General features: G+C 51.2%; 2 protein-coding genes and 1 pseudogene across 2 annotated transcripts in view; 2 read left to right on the top strand and 1 right to left on the bottom strand.

Annotated features, from left to right (window-relative positions):
* Positions 1–27,865, bottom strand: part of LOC149327750 (calcium-activated chloride channel regulator 1-like) — an 884,343-nt gene that overhangs the window by 259,544 nt on the left and 596,934 nt on the right. The window lies entirely within an intron of this gene.
* Positions 17,780–20,169, top strand: LOC149327762 (uncharacterized; annotated as a pseudogene).
* Positions 19,064–25,617, top strand: LOC149327761 (uncharacterized). Its single transcript, XM_089563487.1, has 2 exons — positions 19,064–19,118; positions 24,915–25,617. Exon 2 carries the CDS (start codon positions 25,021–25,023, stop codon positions 25,615–25,617), a length of 597 nt encoding a protein of 198 aa, XP_089419613.1. The 5' UTR covers positions 19,064–19,118; positions 24,915–25,020.

The raw sequence follows: 27,865 nt of genomic DNA, 5'->3' as shown, positions 1-27,865 counted from the left end.
ACAAACTATGGGAGGCAAATGATGCGCTTCCTAGTTCCTAACACACTAAATTCAAATGAATGGTGGTGTGGGAATGCCGGCTGTAAAAGAAATGTTTTTATCAAAAATTTTCTCAGTCGTATGGATGATGACAGTTCTTAACTATTGTTTTGTGTACATGCTCGTACATCCTCACTGTCTCTTCACAAACAGAAAATTCTACTTCCCTATTTCTATTATCTCATAGTGAACATCATATTTTGTACTTATGTCTGTCGCTTAGAAATATTTAGTAGCGTTGTGTTCTAGATGTCTGATTATGATTTCATTTATTGTTCTTCTTGCCTGTTATTGTGTCATGTTCAATTTGATTTAACTGGTAAAAAAAAACCCCTTATAAGTTTCGTCTTTTTTTTAATTCGAAATTGCAGTGCTTAGTCAAATTGATGCTGTGCTTTATTATGGCCGAATTCTGTATGCCCTGCTGCCTTGTAATGGGCCCCGGGCCTAGTCAAGCTACTCTGAAATAGCTTTTTCCCAGGGGCATTTTTCTCTTTTAGAGAAATAAAGAATATGTGTATGTATGTATGTATGTATGTATGTATGTATGTATGTATGTATGTATGTATGTATGTATGTATGTATGTATGTATGTATGTATGTATGTATGTATGTATGTATGTATGTATGTATGTATGTATGTATGTATGTATGTATGTATGTATGCATGCATGCATGTATGTATGTATGTATGTATGTATGTATGTATGCATGCATGCATGCATGCATGCATGCATGCATGCATGTATGTATGTATGTATGTATGTATGTATGTATGTATGTATGTATGTATGTATGTATGTATGTATGTATGTATGTATGTATGTATGTATGTATGTATGTATGTATGTACGTACGTACGTACGTACGCACGCACGCACGCACGTACGTACGTACGTACGTACGTACGTACGTACGTATGTATGTATGTATGTATGTATGTATGTATGTATGTATGTATGTATGTATGTATGTATGTATGTATGTATGTATGTATGTATGTATGTATGTATGTATTCTTGATAACAATAGATTCGACAACAGGATAGCTTCTTATGACTGGGATTCTTTCATACACCAAAAAAGTATACACGCAGCATACGACAACTTAATCTTAATGCTCAAAGTCTTCAAAGAAGATTGTCAAAAGAAAGTAGTCATCAAAAAACGGAACACCGGTTACCAGTGGCTTACGGCAGAAGTGGTATCGGGGATTAAGGAAAAGGAAATCTTATGGAAAAAATGTCGTGTAGCTCCGAACAATCACAATGTTAGAGCAGAATTTCGTACAGTAAGAAACCGAGTAAATGCACTAATTCGCTTATCGAAGCGCAAATTCTACGCAAAGCAATTTCGCGAATCACGGAACAGTATGGGCAGAACATGGTCTTTAGTCGACGAGCTGCGCGGAAAACAACGTTTACCAATGAAGGATTCAATTCAGCGCAGCTTTAGATCTATAACGCCATGCTTAGCAGATGCTTTTAACAATTATTACTCTACAGAATAACGCATTAGAGTGGTTAATGTATGCACAACTCTGCCACCATGTCAGGTATCGTCATCTGCCTTTCTTCCCGAGTTGACTGAACCAGGGCCGGCTTGCACGAAACAAATAAGACCGGCTTATTTCCAGTCTAATCTTATTCGCGGTCTAAAAGCTCTCTCGATTTTGAGAAAAGAAAATGCGCATTGATGGTTCACTTTGTCGGTGAGTGCCTCAAGTGCGCACGACGCCGACTAAAACAATGAGTTACCGAACTTTCAGTCGGAGTTCGTGGTGCATTTGAGGTGTCCACTGACAAAATGAACCAGCTATGCGCCTTTCCTTTCTTCAAAACCGAGAGAGCTTTTAGACCGCGAATAAGATTAGACTGGAAATAAGCCGGTCTTATTTGTTTCGTGCAAGCCGGCCCAGATCTTTTGAGCATTATCCTTAGTCTTAAGCACAATAAAAGCGCCGGGATGGATGGATTATACATAGACGACATTTACAGATACTTCAAGCCGTTGAAACGTGTTATACTTTATATTGTAAACGGGATAATTAAGAGCGGTATATGGCCAAGCTCTCTGAAACAAGCACGCGTCATTCCTCTTCACAAAGCGGGATCTAAGAACCAAATTGGGAACTATTGTCTCATCTCCATCGTTTCTTGCATATCGCCTGTGTTAGAAAAACATGTCTTGAGTGTTATGAATGCCTTTGTAATGAAGCACAATATAATAAGCAAGCACCAACATGGATTCGTATCGGGATCTGGAACACAAGTGCTGTTAAAAAAATTGTCGGACTCCCTTCATAGCAGTTTAGACAAAAACGAAGTGTTATTTGGTTTATTCCTTGATCTTAAGAAGGCTTTCAGTACAGTCAATCATGAAATATTAACCACTAAGTTATATTCCTACGGGTTCAGAGGTCCCTTTCTATCGTTTTTAAAGAGCTATCTGTCTGAACGGTCACAAATAGTTTCGTTGGGATGTGTTCCAAGCAAATCTGTCAGCCTTGAATGTGGAGTCCCGCAAGGCTCAATTTTAGCTCCTCTTCTTTTCAACCTTTATGTTAACGATGCTCATTATGTTATCGCGACTTCTCAACTGTATCAATATGCTGACGATACGTTGCTTATTTCAAATGATGTGGATTGTTCCACTGCAGTCTTCAAGCTCCAAGATGATGCTATTAAAATATCCGATTGGTGTGAATCCAACTTAATACAAATTAATCCAGCTAAAACGAAGCTCGTTTGCTTCCACAACCCTCACAGAACAGTGCCACCGGACTGCTCAGTTCTTCTTCATGCATCTATTTGTTCACCTTGTTGTTCTCCTATTACATGTGTTCCTTGTGTGAAATATCTCGGCATGCATATTAATAGCGACTTACCTTGGAATACACACATGGCATATGTGTGTAAAAGACTTCGTAGCATAGCATGCCTACTCTACAACATTAAGCAGTTCATGCCTTTCTCAGTTAGAAAGCTTATAGCGCATGCTCTTGGCTATAGCGGGTTAAGGTGTGGTATCTGCTGTTTCCATAACTGTTCCAGCACGTGGAAAAGCAGAGTGAATAGCCTCCTGAAAAACATAGCTAAAAGTGTCCTTTATAAACCCGATAAGCAACGACTGGAAAGTGTGTTTAAAGCCACGAAACTCCCCACATTTGACAATTTGTTTAAGCAAGTTGTAGTTTTAAGACACTTTTGGGACAGCCCTTACAAAACTAAAACAATAAAACCCAAGCCTCTAAGACACATACCACGGTATGTTGTGCTAAGAGTCCACACTCATTTTGGGGAAGCAATGAGGCGCTATTACATTCCTTCTATCTTTAATGAGTTGCCAGAGTATGTATTCTCCTTGACTTCTCGCACAGAACTAAGAAACGCTATATTATCGCTAGAAATGTAACTGTAAAGAGCATTTAAACTTTCTGCCTATTTTTTTCTTTTTTTCCTTCTTCTTCCCTCCCCCTTAGCGAAATATTTTTTGTTCTTCTTTTCGTTTCCTTTTTTTTTACACTGGTATCTATAATAAATTCATTCTTTATTTTAGTGCACAAGTTCAGTGCACGTGTACATAGGTATATATTCTTTTTTTGTGTGTTTCGTTCGTTATTGTATAAATTGTGTACTTGGATTGTCGCTGCTGCCGGGCGACACCCTGCAAGCCCTCTTGTGGCTTTGGTGTGCCTGTACGAGATTGTAAATATTGCATGAATAAAGTTTATTATTATTATTATTCACTGTATTGCTGCGCTGTAGTGTATTATATACTATTAACCAGCACACCAAGAACCCAACAGCTAACATTGTATAACTAGGAGCCATCATTTCTGTATTACTAATTAGTTTGCTGCGCTGTATATTTTTTCTTGAAATTTATGTAACCACTCCCCTCAATAATGCCTCTGGCCCTGATGGTACACGAAATAAATAAATAAATAAACAGCAAAATTAGAACTTTTTTCCAAATATACTCTGATCTCACGGGAATAAACAAGAGCTTGTACATTCTACCTCCAAAGTTTATCTCTGAACGCCGCGATCATAAGCTAAAAGTTCTTGTAACGCGATGTCGAACTGATGTGTTTCTGTAATTATTTTTCCTCATATTTCTTCACATTGTAATAGGCTTCCCAAGAGCACAGAACAATGTGAAACGGGTAAACATTTTCAGTCTTTCCTGGCATCCAATTTGGTGTAGAGGCTTCCCACCCTATAAGGCTTTTTTTAGTACTGTGATTTCAGTGATTCATTTCTTTTTATTTTTAAACAAATTTGCTTTACTGTTTACTTTCAGTAATGTTGACATGCTCATTATAGGTATATGTTTACTTTTATTGTCCCCCCTGCTACAATGCCCCTGGGCGCTGCTGGTATTTGTATAAATAAATAAATAAATAAATAAATAAATAAATAAATAAATAAATAAATAAATAAATAAATAAATAAATAAATAAATAAATAAATAAATAAATAAATAAATAAATAAATAAATAAATAAATAAATAAATAAATAAATAAATAAATAAATAAATAAATAAATAAATAAATAAATAAAGCGTCTTTTTGGGCGTGTTGATCCTGACATGACGGAAGAGAGGAAGGTGGAGCTTCTGATGCGTGGTGCTAAAGAGGCACTTTCCGTTGGTCCGACCCGCAGTCCACCGAAGATCGTCGCTGAATTCACAAGTGAAGCTCCCACTATTGAGAAAACTTGGGAAGCACGAGCCCGCCATTTCCCTCGACAGCTCCAAGTAACCTCAACAACCTTCTTGGACGGCGCAGTATTCTGAGGCAACCTTCTGGATGTCATCCGAGAAAATGTACGTGAAGAGCTGCGTCGCCTATTACCATTCTTCCGACCAGCCTCAAGTTGCGACCCCCGAAGAAATCGTCCGCGAAGAAGTGTAATGTGTGGTTTTCTTCCCGTCACCTTTGCCTCCAGCTGAAGCGCCAGGATTAATCTACGCCGCGGCAGTACGCAGTCCTCAGGCCGAACGAGAAGAGCCGAAGTCCGCCTCTTCGACGTGAGCTAGCTGTTCCCGAACGCCACCCCCCTGCCCCCCCCCCCCCCCCGCCCAGCCTACGAACGGCGCCCAAGCCCTTGGAAGTGCGACGCCTGGAGGATTTCCGACAACCGGCCTCTGTGCTTCCATTGCGGCGAAGCCGGTCACATACTTCGCCACTGCCCGTACAGACGCATGGGTCTTCAGGCCTTTGTGTTCGACGCGCCACAATCACGCTTCGGCCAGCGCCTCCTCTATTTTTATTGCGAAAGCAATACTACTTGCACTTTCAAGCCTTTGCCGTGACGCGGCGGTGCCATGAACCCCGTGTGACGTCAGGCGTGACGTAATGCCGAAGAGCTGGGCGACCATCTTGCGCCGTCGGAGGAAGCGGCGGTGCCTTCACCGGCGCCTAACTCCCGCGCTCTCCGCTAGAAGCGCAACAGATGTTGTGACGTCACGCCGAAGAGCTGGGCGACCATCTCGCGCCGTCGGAGGAAGCGGCGGTGCCTTCACCGGCGCCTAACTCCTGTGCTCTCCGCTAGGAGCGCAACAGGTGTTGTGACGTCACGCCGAAGAGCTGGGCGACTATCTCGCGCCGTCGGAGGAAGCGGCGGTGCCTTCACCGGCGCCAGACTCCTGCGCTCTCCGCTAGGAGCGCAATTGTGGCGCTACGCCGAAGAGATTAGGCTCAACTCACGTCGCTAGCAAGCAGTAGCTGTGCCAACCACCACCAGCGGCTTAACATTGCTTCGCGACGATGCCGCCCACCGCTAGGGAAGCTCGTCGCAATGCGCGTAAGAGACAGCAGCGATTTATTCATCCTTCTCTCAGGTGCAAAAACAACAGCCGTCGACGCAGAGCGGCGGTAGACACGGCGGATGCGGGCTGAAGAAACGGATGAAGTTGCTTTCGCAATTTCCGGGCTTAACCAAGCTGAGCCCCTGCCAATTTTTACAATGCCTGCCGAGTAGGGCCGATCCGACCGTCCAAAACCCTCTCCTGTCCTCCTTTCCAACTCTCCCCCGTCGGCTAGCCTTCGCGCCTGCTGTGCGTCTGTGGGGGAGAGGACCATCTGGTTGGCGCCAGACGACGAAAAGCGGGCTTGGCCACTTTTGGTATCATTTCTATCTTTCTTCGTGAGGCGGCTCTCTGCATCCTTCACGACTAAGGTCCCTCTATAATTTTTAAGGTAGGGACATCTGACGCGCTCCACCTAGAAGGATCCTGCGTAACAGACGACGCCCATGTTTCTACTGCGGCTACCGCGGCATTCATGAGGTGAAAACATATCTGCACATGTGAGGAAATAAAACTACCGGTGCCTGACTCTGGTAAAAAACGAACGTGCCCGAACTGCGAAAACCAGCCTTGTTCTTTTAAATGAGCGCTGAAAAAAATTCACTCAAGAGAGCACAATGAGTGCTTGATCGCCTCGATTCCGCATGTTTGCATCTCGTTAATTTGTTCTCGTTTCTAGTTAGTTTTTGAACTTAAATTAGCAGTATATTGTTACGGGGATGTTACGGCGGTAAGTCTATATTGGCGGCAGCTCTGAGATGGCCAGCACTCAGCTCAGACTCCGACGGCCCAGCTACCCACTGTCAACGTCGTCGTCGTCCAGCGCACCGCCACTGCTTCGTTCACGATTCGTTCACTTATTTAGCAACCAGTTCACCGGTAACACTATCCCCCTCGGCTGAAGGCAACGTCCCGGTGCGTGTTAGGCGTGCGATGTCGAGGGTGGGTGATAGGGCTTGAGGCGAGCCACATGAACGACTTCGGATGTCAGTGGAGCGGACGTCGACTTTGGGTGCAGCGGCGTGATTTCATACGTTACGTCGGTCACTGCCCGTAATACACGATAAGGACCTGTGTAGCGCGGCAGAAGTTTTTCACATAACCCCACACGACGGGATGGGAGCCACAGCAAGACGAGAGATCCGGCAGGGTAGCGCACATCACGGTGCAGGCCATCGTAGCGGTGTTTTTGAGCCTCTTGAGAGGCGGAGAGCTTGTGACGAGCAACCTGGCGGGCGGCGTCTGCTCGGGCGATAGCGTCACGCGCATATGTAGTGACAGGGCCGGCTGTGGGCAGCAGAGTGTCGAAGGGTAGTAAGGGGTCTCGTCTAAAGAGAAGATAGAAGGGCGAGTAACCAGCGGTATCATGGCGCGAAGAGCTGTAGGCGAAGGTGACAAAAGGCAAGCTGATGTCCCAGTCCCGGTGGTCGTCGGATACGTACATGGCGAGCATGTCTGTCAGCGTGCGGTTGAGACGATCCGTAAGGCCATTCGTCTGAGGATGATAAGCCGTGGTGAACTTGTGACGAACGGAGCACGAACGAAGGATCTCGTCAACAACTCGGGAGAGGAAGCAGCGGCCGCAGTCGGTAAGGAGTTGACGGGGAGCGCCATGGTGTAATATTGCCACGTATCATTGTAGTGTTTGTTCGTTCACGCTCAAGGCTGCAGGAAAGGGCTGTTATCATTTTTGTTCCTGACGCGAGAAGCGACCGGACTAATCCCGATTGTTCACAGCCATGAACAGCTTCGCCTACGTGTTTCTAGATTACTCTAGATGATCTCGACCTGTTATCTCGAAGTTTCCTAGCCGGCTTTAAATTGAACGATGCCACGAGCAGCGGGCATTCGTAGTTCGACGACCGACGAGCACGTTTGTTGCTTACGCCGCCGCCGAGTGATTCAGTTATTTTGCGGGCGCAAGTCAGCCCAAATAAAGAGCTTCGTTTCCAAGACTGGCTGGTGTCTTCCTGACCACTGGACTGCCGTCACTACAACGTGACATCTGGTGGAGGTGCTGGGTAGCCTTCCATGTACCGGACACCCCCTACAAGCCGTGACGCCAGCCCTCTGAGTCATCAACCGCAGGACCTGAGTCCAGTCCACCGCGCTAGCCGACGCCTTCAAGGGGACGCACCAGAGTTCGGGAATCTGCCGGACCCTACCCGGAAGCGGAAGCCAGCCGCAACGTCTACCATGAGCTTGCCCCAGACGACGACTCCAATCATTCTTCACCAGCCCCGGGTGCCACCAACCTTCGACGCTTCGCCTGACGCCGACCACGAAGAATGGCTGGAGCAGTTCGACCGTGTGGCTATCTTCAACAACTGGGACGATGCCACGAAACTTAGGTACGTCTTCTTCGCCTTGGAGGGACCAGCAAAAGTCTGGTTTGAGAATGAGGAAGCTAACCTCACGAACTGGGAAACCTTCAAGGAGCAGCTTCTAAAGACCTTCACGAACATCGTGCGAAAGGAGAGAGCCCAGCAGCTGCTACAGTCTCGCATACAACACCCAAACGAGACCGTTGCTGTGTACACTGAGGAGATGAAGCGTCTCTTCCGGCGTGCCGACTCGAACATGAAGGAAGAAGAAAAGGTCAAGCTGCTTATGCGAGGAGTTAAAGAACAACTCTTTGCCGGCCTCGTACGGAACCCACCGAAAACCGTGGCGGAATTCATAGAAGAGGCCTCCACGATGGAAAAAACTCTTGACGCCCGAGCCCGCCAATATGAGCGCCAGAAGGGTTGATGAGCGCCAGCAGCGCGTTTTTTCAGCGAACTGCCTGGACGCCGCTAACAACGATAACCTGCGGGAGGTTATACGCCAAGTTGTACGAGAAGATCTCCGACGATTGCTGCCAAATGGAACGCAGCCGCAGGTTACATCACTTACTGACGTAATCCGGGACGAGGTTCAACAGGCCTTGGGTGTGACGCCGACACCCACGCAGCCTCTGCAGCCCCCAGCCATGACCTACGCCGCAGCTGTGCGCCGTCCTGCACCTCGACGACGGGACCCAAGCCCCTATCGCCCTCAGCCAGCTGCGTTGGACCGCCGCCCACTCGCCCCAACCCGCCCGTCCTACGAGCGACGCGCGCAGCCGAGGAAATGCGACGAGTGGAGAACTCCCGACCAGCGCCGCCCACTATGCTTCCACTGTGGCGAAGCCGGTCACGTCCTCCGGCACTGCCCATACAGAAGACTGGGCATCCGAGGGTTCTCTTACGACCTCCACGACCCCGACCCGGCCAGCGACCAGCCGAAATCGAGGAGTTTTTACGTCGGGAAGAATACTCATCGCCGAGCCGCTTATCACGTTCCCCGTCGCCATCGTCCCCGCGCTTTGTATCCCCTAGCCGAGGTTACGCCGTGCGTGGACGCTCCCCCAGCCCCCGAAGGTTAAACTAAATAAAGCAGCCTCTGGAGGTGAGGTTGCTTCTAAGCGCAATGACAAAGATCCTCCATCGACGAGTACTCAAGACCATGCCTCACCTACGACGACAACACCGACGACGACGACACCAAGGACGACGACACCGACGACGACGACACCGACGACGACGACACCGACGATGACGACGCGGCCAGACTTGAAGCTTTTACCGCTGCCCAGTGAAGTAACGTCGCAGTACGCCCACCGCAGCCTCACTACTCGACGAAGCCGAGATCGGACACCGAAGACAACGTACAATACGAGAACGCGAACAAGTGACCTTGAAGTTACGGTCGACGGTCACGCGGTTACTGCCTTGGTGGACACGGGAGCTGACTACTCTGTCATGAGTGGCCCACTCGCTGTCCGACTCAGAAAGGTAACAACAACCTGGGATGGCCCGCTGATCCGCACCGCAGGTGGCAACCTGATTACGCCGTCAGGACGCTGCACCGCGAGAGTTGCTGTAAATGGGAGAACCTATGCGACAACCTTCCTGATCCTACAGCAATGCTCGAGAGACGTGATTTTGGGAATGGACTTCCTGAACGAACATCGGGCGATCATCGACCTTCGATCTAAGTCGATCAAGCTTTCCACGGAAAAAGCCATACCTGTTGCGACGGGCGCGACTCATCACGTTGCCTTAAACGTCCTCGATGAAGCATTGAGCGTGCCGCCCCGATCAAGTGTTCTCGTCGGCATAGGTACTGGAGACATCGAAAATATCGAAGGCGTTATCGAGGGGAACACACAGTTACTCCTGGATCGAGGATTGGGCGTCGCGAGGGGAGTCGCCGAAATCCGAAATGGCCAAGCCCAGGTGTTGCTAACCAACTTCACGGAAGAACACCGGCATCTAAACAAAGGTACGACGATCGCTTTCCTCGACGAGCTGGCAGACATCGGAGACGTATTTGCCCTACCCGACCAACCCGCAGAACCATCTGACCAAGCCCATCAACCCACGTTCGACATCAACCCGGCATTACTCCGGAGCAGACAAGACCAAATACGCAGTCTTCTTCAAAGGTACACCGATTGCTTCTCATCAGCATCGAATGTGCGACGAACCCGGCTTGCCAAGCACCGCATTGTCACAGACGAACACGCGCGACCACTGCGACAAAGCCCCTACCGCGTATCGCCGCTAGAACGCCAAGCTATCCGCAAGCAAGTTGAGGAAATGCTTCGTGACGACGTCATACAGCCATCGAGGAGCCCCTGGGCAGCACCGGTCGTCCTAGTGAAAAAGAAAGACGGCAACCTTCGCTTTTGCGTAGATTACCGCCGCCTGAACAACATTACGAAGAAGGATGTCTACCCCCTCCCCCGCATCGACGATACACTGGACCGGCTGTGCAACGCTAAGTACTTCTCATCGATGGACCTGAAGAGCGGCTACTGGCAAATTGAAGTCGACGAAAGAGATCGCGAGAAGACTGCGTTCATCACGCCAGACGGACTCTTCGAGTTCAAGGTGATGCCATTCGGCCTCTGCTCTGCCCCAGCGACGTTCCAGCGAGTAATGGATACGGTGCTCGCAGGCTTGAAGTGGCAGATTTGCCTAGTCTACTTAGATGACGTTGTTGTCTTCTCCTCAAGCTTTGAAGACCACCTCAGAAGGCTTCGGATAGTGCTGGAAACGATCAAGTCTTCAGGCCTGACACTGAAACCAGAGAAATGCCACTTCGCCTACGAGGAGCTGCTGTTACTTGGTCACGTCGTAAGCAAGGATGGAGTTCGCCCAGACCCCCAGAAGACGGCTGCGATCGCAGAGTTTCCACAGCCTAATGACAAGAAGGCTATACGCAGATTTCTTGGATTGTGCGCTTATTACCGACGATTCGTCAAGAACTTTTCGCGCATCGCTGAACCTTTGACTCAACTTACCAAGGCTGACGTGCCTTTTAAATGGGAAAGGCCACAAGAGGAAGCTTTCAACGAGCTGAAGCGCCGCTTGCAGTCCCCTCCTGTGCTCGGGCACTTTGATGAAAACGCCGAAACCGAGGTTCATACCGATGCAAGCAGTGTGGGCTTAGGAGCGCTCCTCGTTCAGAAGAATGGCAGACAGGAGAAAGTTATCGCGTACGCTAGCCGTTCACTATCGAGAGCCGAAGCCAACTATTCGACGACCGAGAAAGAATGTCTCGCCATTATTTGGGCCACGTCCAAATTTCGCCCCTACCTATACGGATGAACATTCAAGGTTGTGAGCGATCACCATGCTCTGTGCTGGCTGGCCAATTTGAAAGATCCCTCCGGCCGCCTTGCTCGTTGGAGCCTGCGTCTTCAGGAATTCGACATAACTGTAGTCTACAAATCTGGCCGCAAGCATTCCGATGCAGACTCCTTGTCACGAGCTCCTGTCGACGCAGCACCCGGAGAGGAAGATGACGACGCTTTCTTAGGACCGGTAAGCGCCAGCAGTTTCGCGCAGCAGCAGCACTCGGATCCTGACTTGCAAAGCCTAGTTGATTATCTGAAAGGCAAGACCGCATCGCCTCCCCGAGGGTTCAAGCGCCAACTGTCGTCCTTCGTCCTTCACAATAATGTCCTCCTGAAGAAGAACTTCGCGCCCAACAGGACAGTGCATCTTCTTGTCGTGCCCGAAATTCTCAGGCAAGAAATTATGCAGGCATGTCATGATGAGCCGACTGCAGGACATCTCGGGATTGCTCGCACGTTGCACCGCATCCAGGAGAAGTACTTTTGGCCACGGCTAGCTACCGACGTTTCCCATTACGTGAAAACGTGCCGTGAGTGTCAGCGACGCAAAACGCCTCCGACTAGACCAGCCGGACTCCTGAACCCCATACCACCGCCAACTAAGCCCTTTCAGCAAATAGGGATGGACCTCCTCGGCCCCTTCCCGACCTCTTCATCAGGAAACAAGTGGATCATCGTGGCCACCGACTACATGACCCGCTACGCCGAAGCAAAAGCATTGCCTAGTGGTACCGCAACAGAAGTCGCAAAATTTTTTGTCGAACAAATTCTCCTGCGACACGGCGCCCCGGAAGTGCTCATCACAGACAGAGGAACAGCGTTTACAGCGGAGCTGACGCAAGCCATTTTAAACTACAGCCAGACAAGCCATCGGAGGACCACTGCCTATCATCCACAAACCAACGGACTCACAGAGCGTCTGAACAAGACCATCGCAGACATGCTCTCCATGTACATCGACGCCGAACACAAGACGTGGGACTCCATTCTGCCCTACGTGATCTTCGCTTATAATACTGCCGTCCAGGAGACAACCAGGTTTACCCCATTCCAGCTGGTATACGGCAGGAAGCCCACGACAACACTCGACGCAATGCTCCCGCACGTTTCCGACGAAGACAACCTCGACGTCGCCGCCTACCTTCATCGCGCCGAGGAAGCCCGAAGACTTGCGCGGCTTCGCATTCAAGACCAGCAGCACACCGACGCCCGACGCTACAATCTGCGCCGACGAGACACGCATTACAAGCCAGGTGATCGGGTTTGGATATGGACGCCAGTTCACCGCCGTGGATTGAGCGAAAAGTTGCTGCGACGCTACTTTGGCCCGTACAGGGTTGTCCGTCGGATCGGTGACCTCGACTATGAAGTCATCCCCGACGCCACGACAGCATCTCAGCGACGCCGCCCACGCCCGGAAGTCGTACATGTCGTACGCCTGAAGCCATATTGTGAACGCTAAAGGACTCGAAGTTTCATTTTCCGTGTTTATTTTCATTTTAAAGCATCGAGACGATGCTTCTTTGGAAGGGGGGTAATGCCACGTATCATTGTAGTGTTTGTTCGTTCACGCTCAAGGCTGCAGGAAAGGGCTGTTATCATTTTTGTTCCTGACGCGAGAAGCGACCGGACTAATCCCGATTGTTCACAGCCATGAACAGCTTCGCCTACGTGTTTCTAGATTACTCTAGATGATCTCGACCTGTTATCTCGAAGTTTCCTAGCCGGCTTTAAATTGAACGATGCCACGAGCAGCGGGCATTCGTAGTTCGACGACCGACGAGCACGTTTGTTGCTTACGCCGCCGCCGAGTGATTCAGTTATTTTGCGGGCGCAAGTCAGCCCAAATAAAGAGCTTCGTTTCCAAGACTGGCTGGTGTCTTCCTGACCACTGGACTGCCGTCACTACAACGTGACAATAGGACGTCGTGCAGAAGGAAGTCAGCGACGTCAGTGTCGCAGCTCGTTGGATTGGCGCGAGTGATCACGTACCGCGTGGCATAATCGATGGCGACGGCAATCCACTTGTTCCCCGAGGAGGACTCCGGGAAGGGCCCAAGTAAATCTAGCTCAACACGAGAAAACGGTCGGTCGGGATGGGAATCGGCTGCAGGTGTCCAGACGGCAGGACAGCGGGCTTCTTTCGGCGCTGGCAGAGGTCGCAAGCGGCCACGTAGCGTTGGACGGAGCGGTACAAACCAGGCCAGAAGAAACGCCGGCGCACGAGGTCGTACGTACGGGAGACACCAAGATGAGCAGCCGTAGGTGCGTCATGCAGTTGTTCGAGGATAGTGGAGCGTAGGTGTCGGGGAACAACTAGCAAGTGCTCAGCACCATCAGGTCGCATTTTGCGGCGGTACAGCGTGTTCCCGTCCAGCAAAAACCGGGCCAGAGAAGTGTCGCTCCGGTCGGTGCTGAGGCGGTCGATGAGAGAGGTGAGGGATCCAAGCGCTGTTCGTCGGCAATGTGGGAGAGGTCCGACTCACAGTCTGTAAAAGAAGGAGGATCCACAGGATAGCGTGACAGGCTGTCTGCATCTTGATGGAGGCGACCGGACTTGTCAACCACGGAAAAGGCGTATTCTTGCAATCGCAATGCCCACCGGCGAAGACGGCCAGTAGGGTCCTTGAGAGAGGAGAGCCAACACAGGGCGTGGTGGTCGGTTATAACAGTGAATGGGCGGCCGAACAAGTATGTGCGCAATTTTCCAATGGCCCAAAGAAGAGCCAGGCACTCGCGTTCTGTGATGGAGTAATTCTTCTCGGCGGAAGAAAGAAGACGGCTGGCGTACGCAATCACGCAGTGCTGACCGCGTTGTCGCTGAGCAAGGATGGCGCCAATTCCGTGACCACTTGCATCGGTGCGAAGTTCAGTCGGGGCAGACGGGTTGAAATGGGCCAATACAGAAGGGTTGGTGAGGACGGCGATAAGGTTGGAGAACGCAGTAGCTTGCTCTGGTCCCCACGAAAAAGGAACGCCTTTCTGCAACAGATTGGTGAGAGGGCGAGCGACGGCTGCGATGTTCGGGATGAACCGGCGAAAGTAGGAACAAAGACCGATGAAGCTGCGGACATCGCTGGGCGAGCAAGGACAGGGAAAACACTGACGGCACGAACTTTATCAGGGTCAGGTTGTACGCCACTCGCATTCACCAAATGGTCGAGAACTTTAAGTTCGCGGCGGCCGAAAGTACATTTTTTTGAGTTGAGTTTGTGGAGACGAATCGTGGGCACCAGTCATCGTCAGGTCTCCACAAATATATTCGGCTGGACGCGCTCAGCCAGGCTGGGATGGAACAGCGCTGCGCCGACCTTGCAGTTAAGCAGCCATGAAAATCCAGTCTGCGCGTGCTTGGCAGGCGTACTGGGACAGTCGTCGTCTTCGGCTGCCGGACCACGATGGCACGCTACAGGGCCCCCCCCTCTAGAGATGAAGCCATGAGCGAGGTGTGAATGGCAAAAAAGCGGATAGGCTTGGCGCAAATCGTACGCGACGAGGACTGGCACGGTCGGGAGGGAATGCAGCGGCACAGTTAGCGATGACGTCGGTGTCAAGATGAGCAGGTTTAAGGCGGTCAACTGAGATTGTGTCCTGCCGGCCGTTGGTGAGCAGGAGAAAGTTGGTGAGCACGCCTGAGCACTTGGTACGGACCATCGTATGGTGGCCGTAAGGGCGGGCGTACGGCGTCGTGGCGAACAAAGACGTGAGTGCACCGTTGAAGGTCGGAGGGGACGTGGACACGACGGGAATACTGGCGTTGACGTGGTGGAACTACACTGCTCATAGCGCTACGTAGGCGGTAGGCGTAATCTGAGACGTCAGCAGGCGTGGGTGGTGAGGGCTCGAAGAATTCGCCAGGGACACGGAGAGTAGTGCCAAATGTTAGCTCTGCTGCACAGGTAGAAGCGTCACTGCGAAGTGCAGTGCGGAGACCAAGCAGGACTAAGGGTAGGCGCTCAGTCCATGGCGAAGGAAAAGCGGACGCCATAAGTGAAGCTTTCAGCTGCCGGTGAAAACGCTCAATGACACCGTTGGAAATCGGGTGGTAAGAGGTCGTCTTGATGTGATTGATGCCGAGGAGCCGAGATAGGTTAGCAAATAAGGCAAATAAATAAAATTGACGACCACGATCAGTCGTAATGGTGCAAGGGACACCGTAGCGGCTTATCCACAGTGTGATGAGTGCTCTTGCGATCGACTCCGCCGTTATGTCCAGAAGGGGCATCGCTTCAGGCCATCTCGTGAACCTGTCAATGCAGGTTAACAGGTAGCGGTGGTTCCCGCAGGTAGGAAGGGGACCGACAATGTCGACGTGCAGATGGCTGAAGCGGGCGTCCGGGGACGGGAACGTGCCAAGCGGCGTCGCAGTGTGTCGATGCACTTTGCTTTTCTGACAGCTCAGGCACGCGCGCGACCAGCGGCGAACGTCGACGTTGATGCGAGGCCAGACATAGCGAGCCGTGACAAGGCGCTGTGTTGCGCGAATGCCAGGATGGGCCAAAGAATGGAGGGCATCAAAGACGGTTCGTCGGTATGGTGGAGGCACGTAGGGGCGAGGGCGACCGGTTGATGTATCACAAACTAGGGGAACGGCGCAGTCAGGGAGCAAGACGTCCTGCAACACTAAAGAGGTGTCGCGCGTGCGAAACCGTTGCAACTCGGCATCGGCTCGTTGAGCAGCAGCCATAGCCGTGAAGTCAATGACTGGCCGTCCATTGTCCGTCGCATTGACTTCAGCACGAGAAAGAGCGTCGGCAACTATGTTGGACTTGCCGCTGACGTGACGAATGTCGCAGGTATTTAAATTCGGAAATGTAGGCGAGCTGCCTGATTTCGCGAGGAGCGTAGGAGGTACTGTTGCATGCTAGCGCGGACGTCAGAGGTTTGTGGTTAGTGAGGATATGAAATCTGCGTCCCTCGAGAAAATGTCGGAAGTGCTTCACGGCTGAATATATTGCTAGCAGCTCTCGGCCGAAGGTGCTGTAGCGGCGTTCAGGGGGCGCAAGCTTCTTGGAAAAGAAGGCAATTGGCTGCCAAACACCAGCGACGAACTGTTGCAATACCGCGCCGACAGCAGTGTCCGATGCGTCAACCATGACGGACGTGGGCGCGTCACATTTAGGATGAACGAGCAGCGTCGCTCCGGCAATGGCTGCTTTGATGCCGCTGAATGCGCGGTCAGCGGCATCGGTCCAAGCAACAAGAGCGGTCGGCTTGCCGTGGCCCGAGAGAAGGTCGTGGAGAGGCTGCAGTATTGCAGCGCAGCGCGGAATGAAGCGCCGATAATAGTTGGCGAGGCCAAGAAATTCGCGCAGTTGTCGGGTGGTGGTGGGCCGGGGAAACTGACTGATGGCGGTGACACGGGCCGGCAAGGGGCGAATGCCATGGGCGTTGACACGATGGCCGAGAAAGTCCAACTCAGCAACGCCGAACTCGCTTTTCGGTCCGTTGACCACGAGACCAAAGCGGCTGAGTCTTTCGAGCACTTGACGCAGGTGGAGCTTGTGGGCACCAGTCATCGTCAGGTCTCCACAAATATATTCGGCTGGACGCGCTCAGTGAGGCTGGGATGGAACAGCGCTGCGCCGACCTTGCAGTTAAGCAGCCATGAAAATCCAGTCTGCGCGTGCTTGGCAGGCGTACTGGGACAGTCGTCGTCTTCGGCTGCCGGACCACGATGGCACGCTACAAGTTGAAGACCTGTGCTGCGGAAAAGTGCCAAGATAGACGAAAGGCAAAGCAGGTGGGTTTCAAAAGAGGGCGAGGAAACAATTACATCATCTAATTAACAAAGACAGGTCGTCCACTTGAAGCCCCGGAGTAACGAGTCCATCATCCATTCAAATGTGGCAGGGGCGTTACAATGGCCGAAGGGCATGACCTAAAATTGGTAAAGGCCATCAGGGGTGACGAAAGCTGTTTTCTCGCGGTATCTCGCGTCAACAGAGATTTGCCAATACCCGCTACGAAGGTCGATGGAAGAAAAGTAGCGGGCGCCATGTAAACAGTCCAGGGCATCTATGCGCGGAAGGGGATAGACGTTTTGCTTCGTGACCTTGTTGAGATGACGATAGTCGACGCAAAACCGCCAACTTTGGTCTTTTTTTTTCACTAGCACGACAGGAGATGCCCAAGGGCTGTTGGAATTCTCGATGATATCGTTGGCCAACATCTTGTCGACCTCCCGCTGGATGACCTGGCGCTCTCGTAGCAACACACGATAAGGCCTCCTGTGTGTAGGTCTTGCATCGCTGGTGTCAATGCGGTGAGTCACTACCGATGTTTGACCCAGAGGAGCAGAAGCGAAGTCAAAAATGTCAGTGTAGGACACCAAAAGGTTATGAAGATCCTGTGCATGCTCGGGGCTCAGGTCAGAAGCAATCATCGAAGAAATGGATTGCGGGACGTTGGCCGGGATGTCGGGCGCTTGAGAGACAGTAGAAGGCGGTCCAGGTGCGAGAGCAGTGACGGTACAGTCGGTGAAAGAAGACAAAGTAGCAAGCGATAAGCCTGCAGGAAGAACTTGTGGTGACAAGCTGAAGTTAAGGACAGGAAGGTAGGTGCTATTCTTAGTGACGCTCACGATGAGGTGCAGAAGAACAACATTGCGGGAGAGAACGACATCGGAGAGTGGACAAGCAAGATAATCCCCATCAGGAACCGCAGGAAATGGTGACATAGGCAGATAAACGGCACAGTCGGGGGGCAGGCGAGCGTACTCGGTGGAGCGAAGGCTAGGCGTGGAGCTTGAGGGTGTCTCGACTGAGCTGAGAGGCAGGTCCAATCGTAGAAGGCCGTTGGAGCAGTCGATAAGGGCAGAGTGAGCGGTTAGGACGTCTAGACCAAGTATCACATTGTGAGGGCAGTGTTCGAGGACGGTGAACAAAACTGGGATATGATGATCGGCAAGAGTGACGCGTGCAGTGCGCAGACCAGTAACGGCCGCAGTGCTGCCATCAGCAACGCGAACGGTGGGCGAAGCGGCAGGGGTCTGGACTTTTTTGAGGCGACGGCAAAAGGATGAGCTAAGAACTGAGACTTGGGCACCAGTGTCAATGAGGACAGAAACAGGAACACCGTCCACAAAAACATCGAGCAGATTACAGGGCGAAGGCTGGGTCAGTAGAGGATTTTCAGGTCGGGGCACCAATGCAGCATCACCTCCGGGAGCTGCACTGGCTAGTTTCCCGCGAGGCGGCCTGCAGAGGACGGTGAGTAACTGCGGTGCGGAAGAAGTGGGCTCGGCAGTGGGCTCGGCTGCAGCGCATCGGAGACGATGTTCAGGAGCCATTTTTGCTTCATTCTTCAGGTGCTGGTGGGCCTGTTGCAAGTGCAGCCACCTGTCTTCTGCTTGCCTGGACTCTCTGCCGTCATCGCCGATATCAACAACGACCTACTGACACGTGCTGATGTGACAAGCATCAACAGAATCATCGAACCGGCAGCCAGGATTTCTGCGCATTCCCCGACGTCTGGGACGGCAGAGCACGTGGTTCACCAAGCCTTTCAAGGAGCCCTGCATCTGCGTTCATCTTCAGTGGGCTCGGCAGCAGCGCATCGGAGACGATGTTCAGGAGCCATTTTGGCTTCATTCTTCAGGTTTGTTCTTATCTGCCTACTATATGCTTCTGCAGCGATAACCGCTGCCTATTGCTGCTGCCTTGCCCGCTATGCATTGCGTACTTTTTATCTGATGTCCGGCCATTCACAGAAGATCTATTGTCATGCGGTGACATTGAATCTAACCCCGGTCCAAGAAAGGAGGAAATGTTGCTTCAGCTTGTTTCAGGCCAAACCAATATGACTGCCTCTATTAACCAGTTACTGGAAAGAACAGAATACGCTGGAGGATAAAATCGGAGGTTTAGCTGTTCGCATTACCAACCTGGAAGACAAACTATCCTGTCTGGCATCAATAAACAAAGTGGTCAGTGATCTAAAAGAAACGGTAGCTCAACTTGAGCAAAATAATTCATACATGCTAAAAAAATTGATGATTTAGAAAATAGGAGGAGGAGAAATAACTTGATTGTTTATGGTTTGGAGGAGGGTGACGAAGAAACTCCTACCAGTATTCAGAATGCGATCCGGAAAAAACTCTTTGAAGAAAAATTGGAAGTTGAAATCAATAGCATAGAGAGGTGTTGCAGGCTGGGAAAAAAGAAGAAAGATCAAAGCCGCCCCGTAATTATGAAGTTTCAGGACTACAGAGAAAAACTTGCGGTGTTACAGGCTTGTTCGAAGCTGAAAGGAACCAAATTCTCTGTGGCTGAAGACTTTTCCAGCCGAGTTCGTGAAATTAGAAAAAAGCTGTGGCAAAGCTGTGCAGTGGAGAAGGCTAACGGCGCTAAAGCCAAACTGATATTTGATAAGCTGGTTATCGACGGTGCTATGTTCGGATGGGACGAAGTGAAGAATGAGCGCTATCGTATATCTAAAAGGAGGGAATGACAGACGCATATTATGAACAAAAGGTTCACACTGATAAACGTCAACTGTCGAAGTATTGTCAGCAAAGCTACGCAACTTGAGGGCCTGCTGTTGACGCATGATGTAGAAATCGCTGCACTCACTGAAACCTGGTTGGGAAAAATATTTTTGACTGCGAATTCGTACCACAAAACTACAAAGTTTTTCGCAAAGACCGAGATGGAAGGGGCGGTGGAGTGGCCATACTGTTCAAATCTTCACTGCAAGTCTTTAGAATGCCAGATATTGACGATGTAGAAGGCATCTTTTGTAAATTTTACAAAAACAATGTTCGTTACGTTTTAGAAGCCGTGTACAGGCCACCCAATTCCTCTGTAGCACTCCTAGTGAATCTAAAAAAATATATTGAGCGCCATATAAAACAGAATGATAGGCTAATCTTGACTGGCGATTTTAATTTACCAAACATAGACTGGACTGCCTTTTCGTATTCTAATAACATCATTGAGCAAACTATGCTTGATATTGTCACGTTGTAGTGACGGCAATCCAGCAGTCAGGAAGACACCAGCCAGTCTTGGAAACTAAGCTCTTTATATGGGCTGACTTGAGCCCGCAAAATAACTGAATCACTCGGCGGCGGCGTAAGCAACAAACGTGCTCGTCGGTCGTCGAACTACGAATGCCCGCCGCTCGCGGCATCGCTCAATTTAAAGCCGGCAAAGAAACTTCCAGATAGCAGGACAAGATCATCTACAGTAATCTGGAAAAACCTAGATGCAGCCTTTCATGGCTGCGATCTATCGAGATTAGACTGGTCGCTTCTCGCGTCACGAACAAAAATGATAACAGCCCTTTCCTGCAGCCTTGAGCGTGAACGAACAAACACTACAATGATACGTGGCATTACCCCCCTTCCAAAGAAGCATCGTCTCGATGCTTTAAAATGAAAATAAACACGGAAAATGAAACTTCGAGTCCTTTAGCGTTCATAATATGGCTTAAGGCGTACGACATGTACGACTTCCGGGCGTGGGCGGCGTCGCTGAGATGCTGTCGTGGCATCGGGGATGACTTCATAGTCGAGGTCACCGATCCGACGGAGAACCCTGTACGGGCCAAAGTAGCGTCGCAGCAACTTTTCGCTCAATCCACGGCGGCGAACTGGCGTCCATATCCAAACCCGATCACCTGGCTTGTAATGCGTGTTTCGTCGGGGCAGATTGTAGCGTCGGGCGTCGGTGTGCTGCTGGTCTTGAATGCGAAGGCGCAAAAGTCTTCGGGCTTCCTCGGCGCGATGAAGGTAGGCGGCGACGTCGAGGTTGTCTTCGTCGGAAACGTGCGGGAGCATTGCGTCGAGGGTTGTCGTGGGCTTCCTGCCGTATACCAGCTGGAATGGGGTAAACCTGGTTGTCTCCTGTACGACAGTATTATAAGCGAAGATCACGTAGGGCAGAATGGAGTCCCACGTCTTGTGTTCGGCGTCGATGTACATGGAGAGCATGTCTGCGATGGTCTTGTTCAGACGCTCTGTGAGTCCGTTGGTTCGTGGATGATAGGCAGTGGTCCTCCGATGGCTTGTCTGGCTGTAGTTTAAAATGGCTTGCGTCAGCTCAGCAGGAAACGCCGTTCCTCTGTCTGTGATGAGCACTTCGGGGGCGCCGTGTCGCAGGAGAATTTGTTCGACAAAAAATTTTGCAACTTCTGTTGCGGTACCACTAGGCAACGCTTTTGCTTCGGCGTAGCGGGTCATGTAGTCGGTGGCCACGATGATCCACTTGTTACGTGATGATGAAGTCGGAAAGGGGCCGAGGAGGTCCATCCCTATTTGCTTAAAGGGCTTAGTTAGCGGTGGAATGGGGTTCAGGAGTCCGGCTGGTCTAGCCGGAGGCGTTTTGCGTCGCTGACACTCACGGCACGTTTTCACGTAATGATTTGATTTGATTTATGGGGTTTAACGTCCCAAAGCGACTAAGGCTATGAGAGACGCCGTAGTGGAGGGCTCCGGAAATTTCGACCACCTGGGGTTCTTTAACGTGCACTGACATCGCACAGTACACGGGCCTCTAGAATTTCTCCTCCAAAGAAATTCTAGCCGCCGCGGCCGGGATCGAACCCGCGTCTTTTGGGCCAGCAGCCGAGCACCATAACCGCTCAGCCACCGCGGCGGCGGGTTTTCACGTAATGGGAAACGTCGGTAGCTAGCCGCGGCCAATAGTACTTCTCCTGGATGCGGTGCAACGTGCGAGCAATCCCGAGATGCCCTGCGGTCGGCTCATCATGACATGCCTGCATAATTTCTTGCCTGAGAATTTCGGGCACGACAAGAAGATGCACTGTCCTGTTGGGCGCGAAGTTCTTCTTCAGGAGGACATTATTGTGAAGGACGAAGGACGACAGTTGGCGCTTGAACCCTCGGGGAGGCGATGCGGTCTTGCCTTTCAGATAATCAACTAGGCTTTGCAAGTCAGGATCCGAGTGCTGCTGCTGCGCGAAACTGCTGGCGCTTACCGGTCCTAAGAAAGCGTCGTCATCTTCCTCTCCGGGTGCTGCGTCGACAGGAGCTCGTGACAAGGAGTCTCCATCGGAATGCTTGCGGCCAGATTTGTAGACTACAGTTATGTCGAATTCCTGAAGACGCAGGCTCCAACGAGCAAGGCGGCCGGAGGGATCTTTCAAATTGGCCAGCCAGCACAGAGCATGGTGATCGCTCACAACCTTGAATGTTCATCCGTATAGGTAGGGGCGAAATTTGGACGTGGCCCAAATAATGGCGAGACATTCTTTCTCGGTCGTCGAATAGTTGGCTTCGGCTCTCGATAGTGAACGGCTAGCGTACGCGATAACTTTCTCCTGTCTGCCATTCTTCTGAACGAGGAGCGCTCCTAAGCCCACACTGCTTGCATCGGTATGAACCTCGGTTTCGGCGTTTTCATCAAAGTGCCCGAGCACAGGAGGGGACTGCAAGCGGCGCTTCAGCTCGTTGAAAGCTTCCTCTTGTGGCCTTTCCCATTTAAAAGGCACGTCAGCCTTGGTAAGTTGAGTCAAAGGTTCAGCGATGCGCGAAAAGTTCTTTTCGAATCGTCGGTAATAAGCGCACAATCCAAGGAATCTGCGTATAGCCTTCTTGTCATTAGGCTGTAGAAACTCTGCGATCGCAGCCGTCTTCTGGGGGTCTGGGCGAACTCCATCCTTGCTTACGACGTGACCAAGGAACAGCAGCTCCTCGTAGGCGAAGTGGCACTTCTCTGGTTTTAGTGTCAGGCCTGAAGACTTGATTGTTTCCAGCACTATCCGCAGCCTTCTGAGATGGTCTTCAAAGCTTGAGGAGAAGACAACAACGTCATCTAAGTAGACTAGACAAATTTGCCACTTTAAGCCTGCGAGCACCGTATCCATTACTCGCTGGAACGTCGCTGGGGCAGAGCAGAGGCCGAACGGCATCACCTTGAACTCGAAGAGTCCGTCTGGTGTGATGAACGCAGTCTTCTCGCAATCTCTTTCGTCGAGTTCAATTTGCCAGTAGCCGCTCTTCAGGTCCATCGATGAGAAGTACTTAGCGTTGTACAGCCGGTCCAATGTATCGTCGATGCGGGGGAGGGGGTAGACATCCTTCTTCGTAATGCTATTCAGGCGGCGGTAATCGACGCAAAAGCGAAGGGTGCCGTTTTTCTTTTTCACTAGGACGACTGGTGCTGCCCAGGGGCTCCTCGATGGTTGGATGTGACGTCGTCACGAAGCATTTCCTCAACTTGCTTGCGAATAGCTTGGCGTTCTAGCGGCGATACGCGGTATGGGCTCTGCCGCAATGGTCGGGCGTGTTCGTCTGTGACAATGCGGTGCTTGGCAAGGCTGGTTCGTCGCACATTCGATGCTGATGAGAAGCAGTCGCTGTACTTTTGAAGAAGGCTGCGTATTTGGTCTTGTCTGCTCCGGGTTAATGCTGGGTTGATATCAAACGTTGGTTGATGGCCTTGGTCAGATGGTTGTACGGGTTGGTCGGGTAGGGCAAATATGTCTCTGATGTCTGCCAGCTCGTCGAGGAAAGCGATCGTCCTACCTTTGTTTAGATGCCGGTATTCTTCGGTGAAGTTGGTTACCAACACCTGGGCTTGGCCATGTCGGATTTCGGCGACTCCCCTTGCGACGCCCATTCTCCTGTATGGGAAGTACCGGAGAATGTGACCGGCTTCTTCGCAGTGGAAGCATTGTGGGCGGCGCTGGTCGGGTGTTCTCCACCCGACGCATTTCCTCGGCCGTGTACGACGCTCGTAGGACGGGCGAGTTGGGGCGAGAGGGCGGCGCTCCAGCGTAGCTGGCTAAGGGCGATAGGGGCTTGGGTCCCGTCGTCGAGGTACAGGACGGCGCACTGCTGCGGCGTAAGTCATGGCTGGATGCTCCAGAGGCTTCGGGGTAGACTGGAGTCAGGCCTTCCGGCGAATAACTCAAAGGGCTGGCGTCACGACTGGCAGGGGTTGTCCGGTACCTGGAAGGCTACCCAGCACCTCCACCAGATGTCACGTTGTAGTGACGGCAATCCAGCAGTCAGGAAGACACCAGCCAGTCTTGGAAACTAAGCTCTTTATTTGGGCTGACTTGCGCCCGCAAAATAACTGAATCACTCGGCGGCGGCGTAAGCAACAAACGTGCAAGTCGGCCGACACGCCCATATGTGTATCTGGCGCGACCATCGCTGAGCCTGAACCGTGTGACGTCACCTATCAGTATATATGTACGCCTGCTTGGAATAAAGCGATCCCATTTCCCTGGCATGCCTTGGTCTTGACGTTATAACAATTGGCGACGAGGCGGTCTACGCGCCTGCGTAGGCAACGGCCGATCGAGCAGCAGGCGAGCAGGATCCTCGTCCAGCGAGCGTTCGCGGGGAAAGTACGTACTCTTGGGGTACGACTACCGCCTACAGACGCTCACGGACGCCGTCAGCTACGTTTGTGCTCCTCGCAGGACAGCATCGCTCAAGCGGCCACCGGTCCCACAGCCAACAGCAGTCCGAGCGGGACAGCTCTTCGGAGGAAACAGATGAGTAGCGAACTTCTGTACTTCTTTCAAGATGCCATCAGTCGGGAAGATATCGAACTACGACCCTAAAACGCAAAACTTCGAGTCGTACTTGGAACGGTTTGAGCACTTTTTAACGGCAAATGGCATAGCCAATGAGAAGCGCCTCTCCGTCTTCTTGACAGTGATAGGCCCGGAGGCTTATGAAGTACTAAGAAGTATCACGGTGCCGAAATCACCGGGAGAAAAGTCGTATGAAGAAGTTAAAGGTCTCCTGAAAGAGCACTACAGCCCCAGAAGCTCCGTCATAGCAGAGCGATGCAAGTTTAACAGACGCATGCAACAAGAGTGGGAAAGCGTCGAAGGGTTCATTGTAGAACTTAAACACTTGGCCAGGAAGTGCGATTACGGCGAATTCTTGGAAGATGCCCTTCGAGACAGGCTGGTTGCCGGCATACGGGATGAAGAGACTCAGCGTACTCTGTTCGCGGAACGAGACTTGACGTTTAAGAGCGCATGCAAAATCGCCCTGGACAGGGAACTAGCAGTGCGAGACAGTGGGCAAATGCGCTCAAAAGAGCAAACGGCATCGGTGCACGTCATGAAAGGCCGACCGCATCAACACTGGAGGCAAGCCAAACCCCAGTAGGGTCAAGGCAGCAAGAGCGAGAAATGTGAAAGATGCGGGAAAGATGCGGTTACCAGCACTGCTTGGACGGAATTGGCTAGAACGTCTGAAACTTGACTGGTTGGAAATTGGGCAGGTGACACTCGAGGACAGAGTGGCGGTTCTAAAGCAGAAGTACCCGTCCGTATTCTCAGGCAGATTAGGGACAATACAGAAATTCCAAGCAAAAGTTGTTATGCAACCGGGCACTGTTCCTGTTTTTTGCCGCGCCAGGCCTGTACCGTTTGCACTGCAAGAAAAGGTCGAGCAGAAACTGTTGGAGCAAATCGAAACAGGCATGCTGCAGCCAGTGATGCGCAGCGACTGGGCAACGCCACTAGTCACGGTTTTAAAAGAAGACGGCAGTATCAGGTTATGTGGGGATTACAAGACAACCGTAAATCCCTCACTGAAAACAGATCATTACCCGCTACCCAGACAGGAGGATTTGTACACTGCTTTAGCAGGAGGAAAGGTGTTTTGTGTGCTAGACCTTTCGTCGGCATGCCAGCAATTGCCACTTAATCCCGAGTCCCGACCTTTTTTGACTGTAAACACTAGTCTCGGGTTGTTTGAATTCCAACGCCTACCTTACGGTGTGGCCAGTGCGCCGGCAATATTCCAGTCAATGATGGACGAGGTGCTTCATGGCATCCCGCACGTGGGATGTTACATCGATGACGTGATCGTGACTGGACATGACACGGCAGACTGCCAGAAGACACTGGAGCGTTTCTTGCAGCGCTTGAGCGAGTATAACATCACTCTCAATGTGAACAAATGCCGCTTCTTTCAGAAATCGGTGACGTACTTGGGTCACACGGTAACTGAAGAAGGTATTTACCCTACGGACGCCAAGAAAAGGGCAATCTTGGAAGCACCGCAGCCGACCACCGTGACAGAGCTTAAAGCATATTTGGGCATGTGGAATTTTTATTCCAAATTTCTTAAGAACGCCTATACTGTAGCGGAGCCGCTTTATCGGCTGTTAAAGAAAGATCACAAATGGTCTTGGACGAAGCAGTGTAGCGATGCATTTAATGATACGAAAGTCCTACTGACCAGCAGCAAGGTGCTGACATTATATGACGTCAGGAAACCGCTCGCAATGCTTTGCGATGCATCGTCATATGGCTTAGGAGCAGTTATCTTTCACGAGACGGCTGAGGGCGATGAGAAACCAATCGCATTTGCGTCACGTACGCTTACAGAAGCAGAAATAAAGTATGCACAGTGTGAGCGCGAGGCTTTGGCCTTAATTTTTGGACTCAAGAAATTTCATAGGTACCTGTACGGCCGAGAATTCACCATATACACAGATCACCAGCCATTACTTGGTATCCTCGGGCACGACAAACGTGTTCCAACTATGGCGGCCACACGTATGCAGCGCTGGGCTATAATGCTTGCAGCTTACAGATACCGACTGAAGTTTAGGAAGGGAAAAAATGCAGAAGTGGCCGACGCCTTGTCAAGATTGCCCCAGCCGGTACCCGCGAAATACGAGGCATCCGAATGTCTGTCAGTGTTTCAATGCCTTCCGCTGACAGCTGTCGAGATAGCAAAAGCCTCAGAGAGAAGCTTAACGCTGAGCCGGGTGGCACACTTCACGTTGAACGGGTGGCCTAGAGATTGTGCAGACGATTTAAAAGCTTACTATGTTCGCTGTGACGAACTATCGCTGGAGCAGGGGTGCGTAACCTGGGGTGTGAGTTGTAGTCCCGGAGCAACTGAGGGAACGTGTGCTAACCATGCTACATGAGGAGCACCCGGGGACCAGCCGCATGAAAATGCCCGCGCGAAGTTTTGTCTGGTGGCCCGGGATCGATTTAGCGATTGAACAGTACGTGCAGCGATGCAAAATCTGCCAAGCAGTTCAACCTGCGTCCCGGCCGGTCCCTCTCCACCTTTGGCCATACCCCGAGCACAGCTGGTCACGCGTGCATGTGGATTTTGCACAGAAAGAAAGAAACGTGTTCGTCGTACTGGTAGACTCGTTCTCAAAATGGATTGAAGTATGGCCAATGCCCTCAACGTCTGCATTAAAAACCATTGAGAAGATTAGGGGTGTTTTTGCCGCTTACGGCTTGCCTGATGTATTGGTGAGCGACAACGGGCCACAGTTTACGTCAGCGGAGTTCGCTGACTTCCTGAGCACCAACGGTGTAAAACACGTGCGTACCCCGCCTTATCATGCCGCATCCAATGGGGCTGCAGAAAGAACTGTACA

Source organism: Amblyomma mixtum, chromosome 10 (genome assembly GCF_055824585.1).
Source record: "Amblyomma mixtum isolate Tamu chromosome 10, ASM5582458v1, whole genome shotgun sequence".
Taxonomy (NCBI): Eukaryota; Metazoa; Arthropoda; class Arachnida; order Ixodida; family Ixodidae; genus Amblyomma; species Amblyomma mixtum.
This window is presented reverse-complemented; position numbering and strand designations above follow the sequence as displayed.

Bases quoted from the DNA above. Each gene is read 5' to 3' on its own strand.
- LOC149327761 (XM_089563487.1), top strand. From the start codon at position 25,021: ATGCCATCAGTCGGGAAGATATCGAACTACGACCCTAAAACGCAAAAC.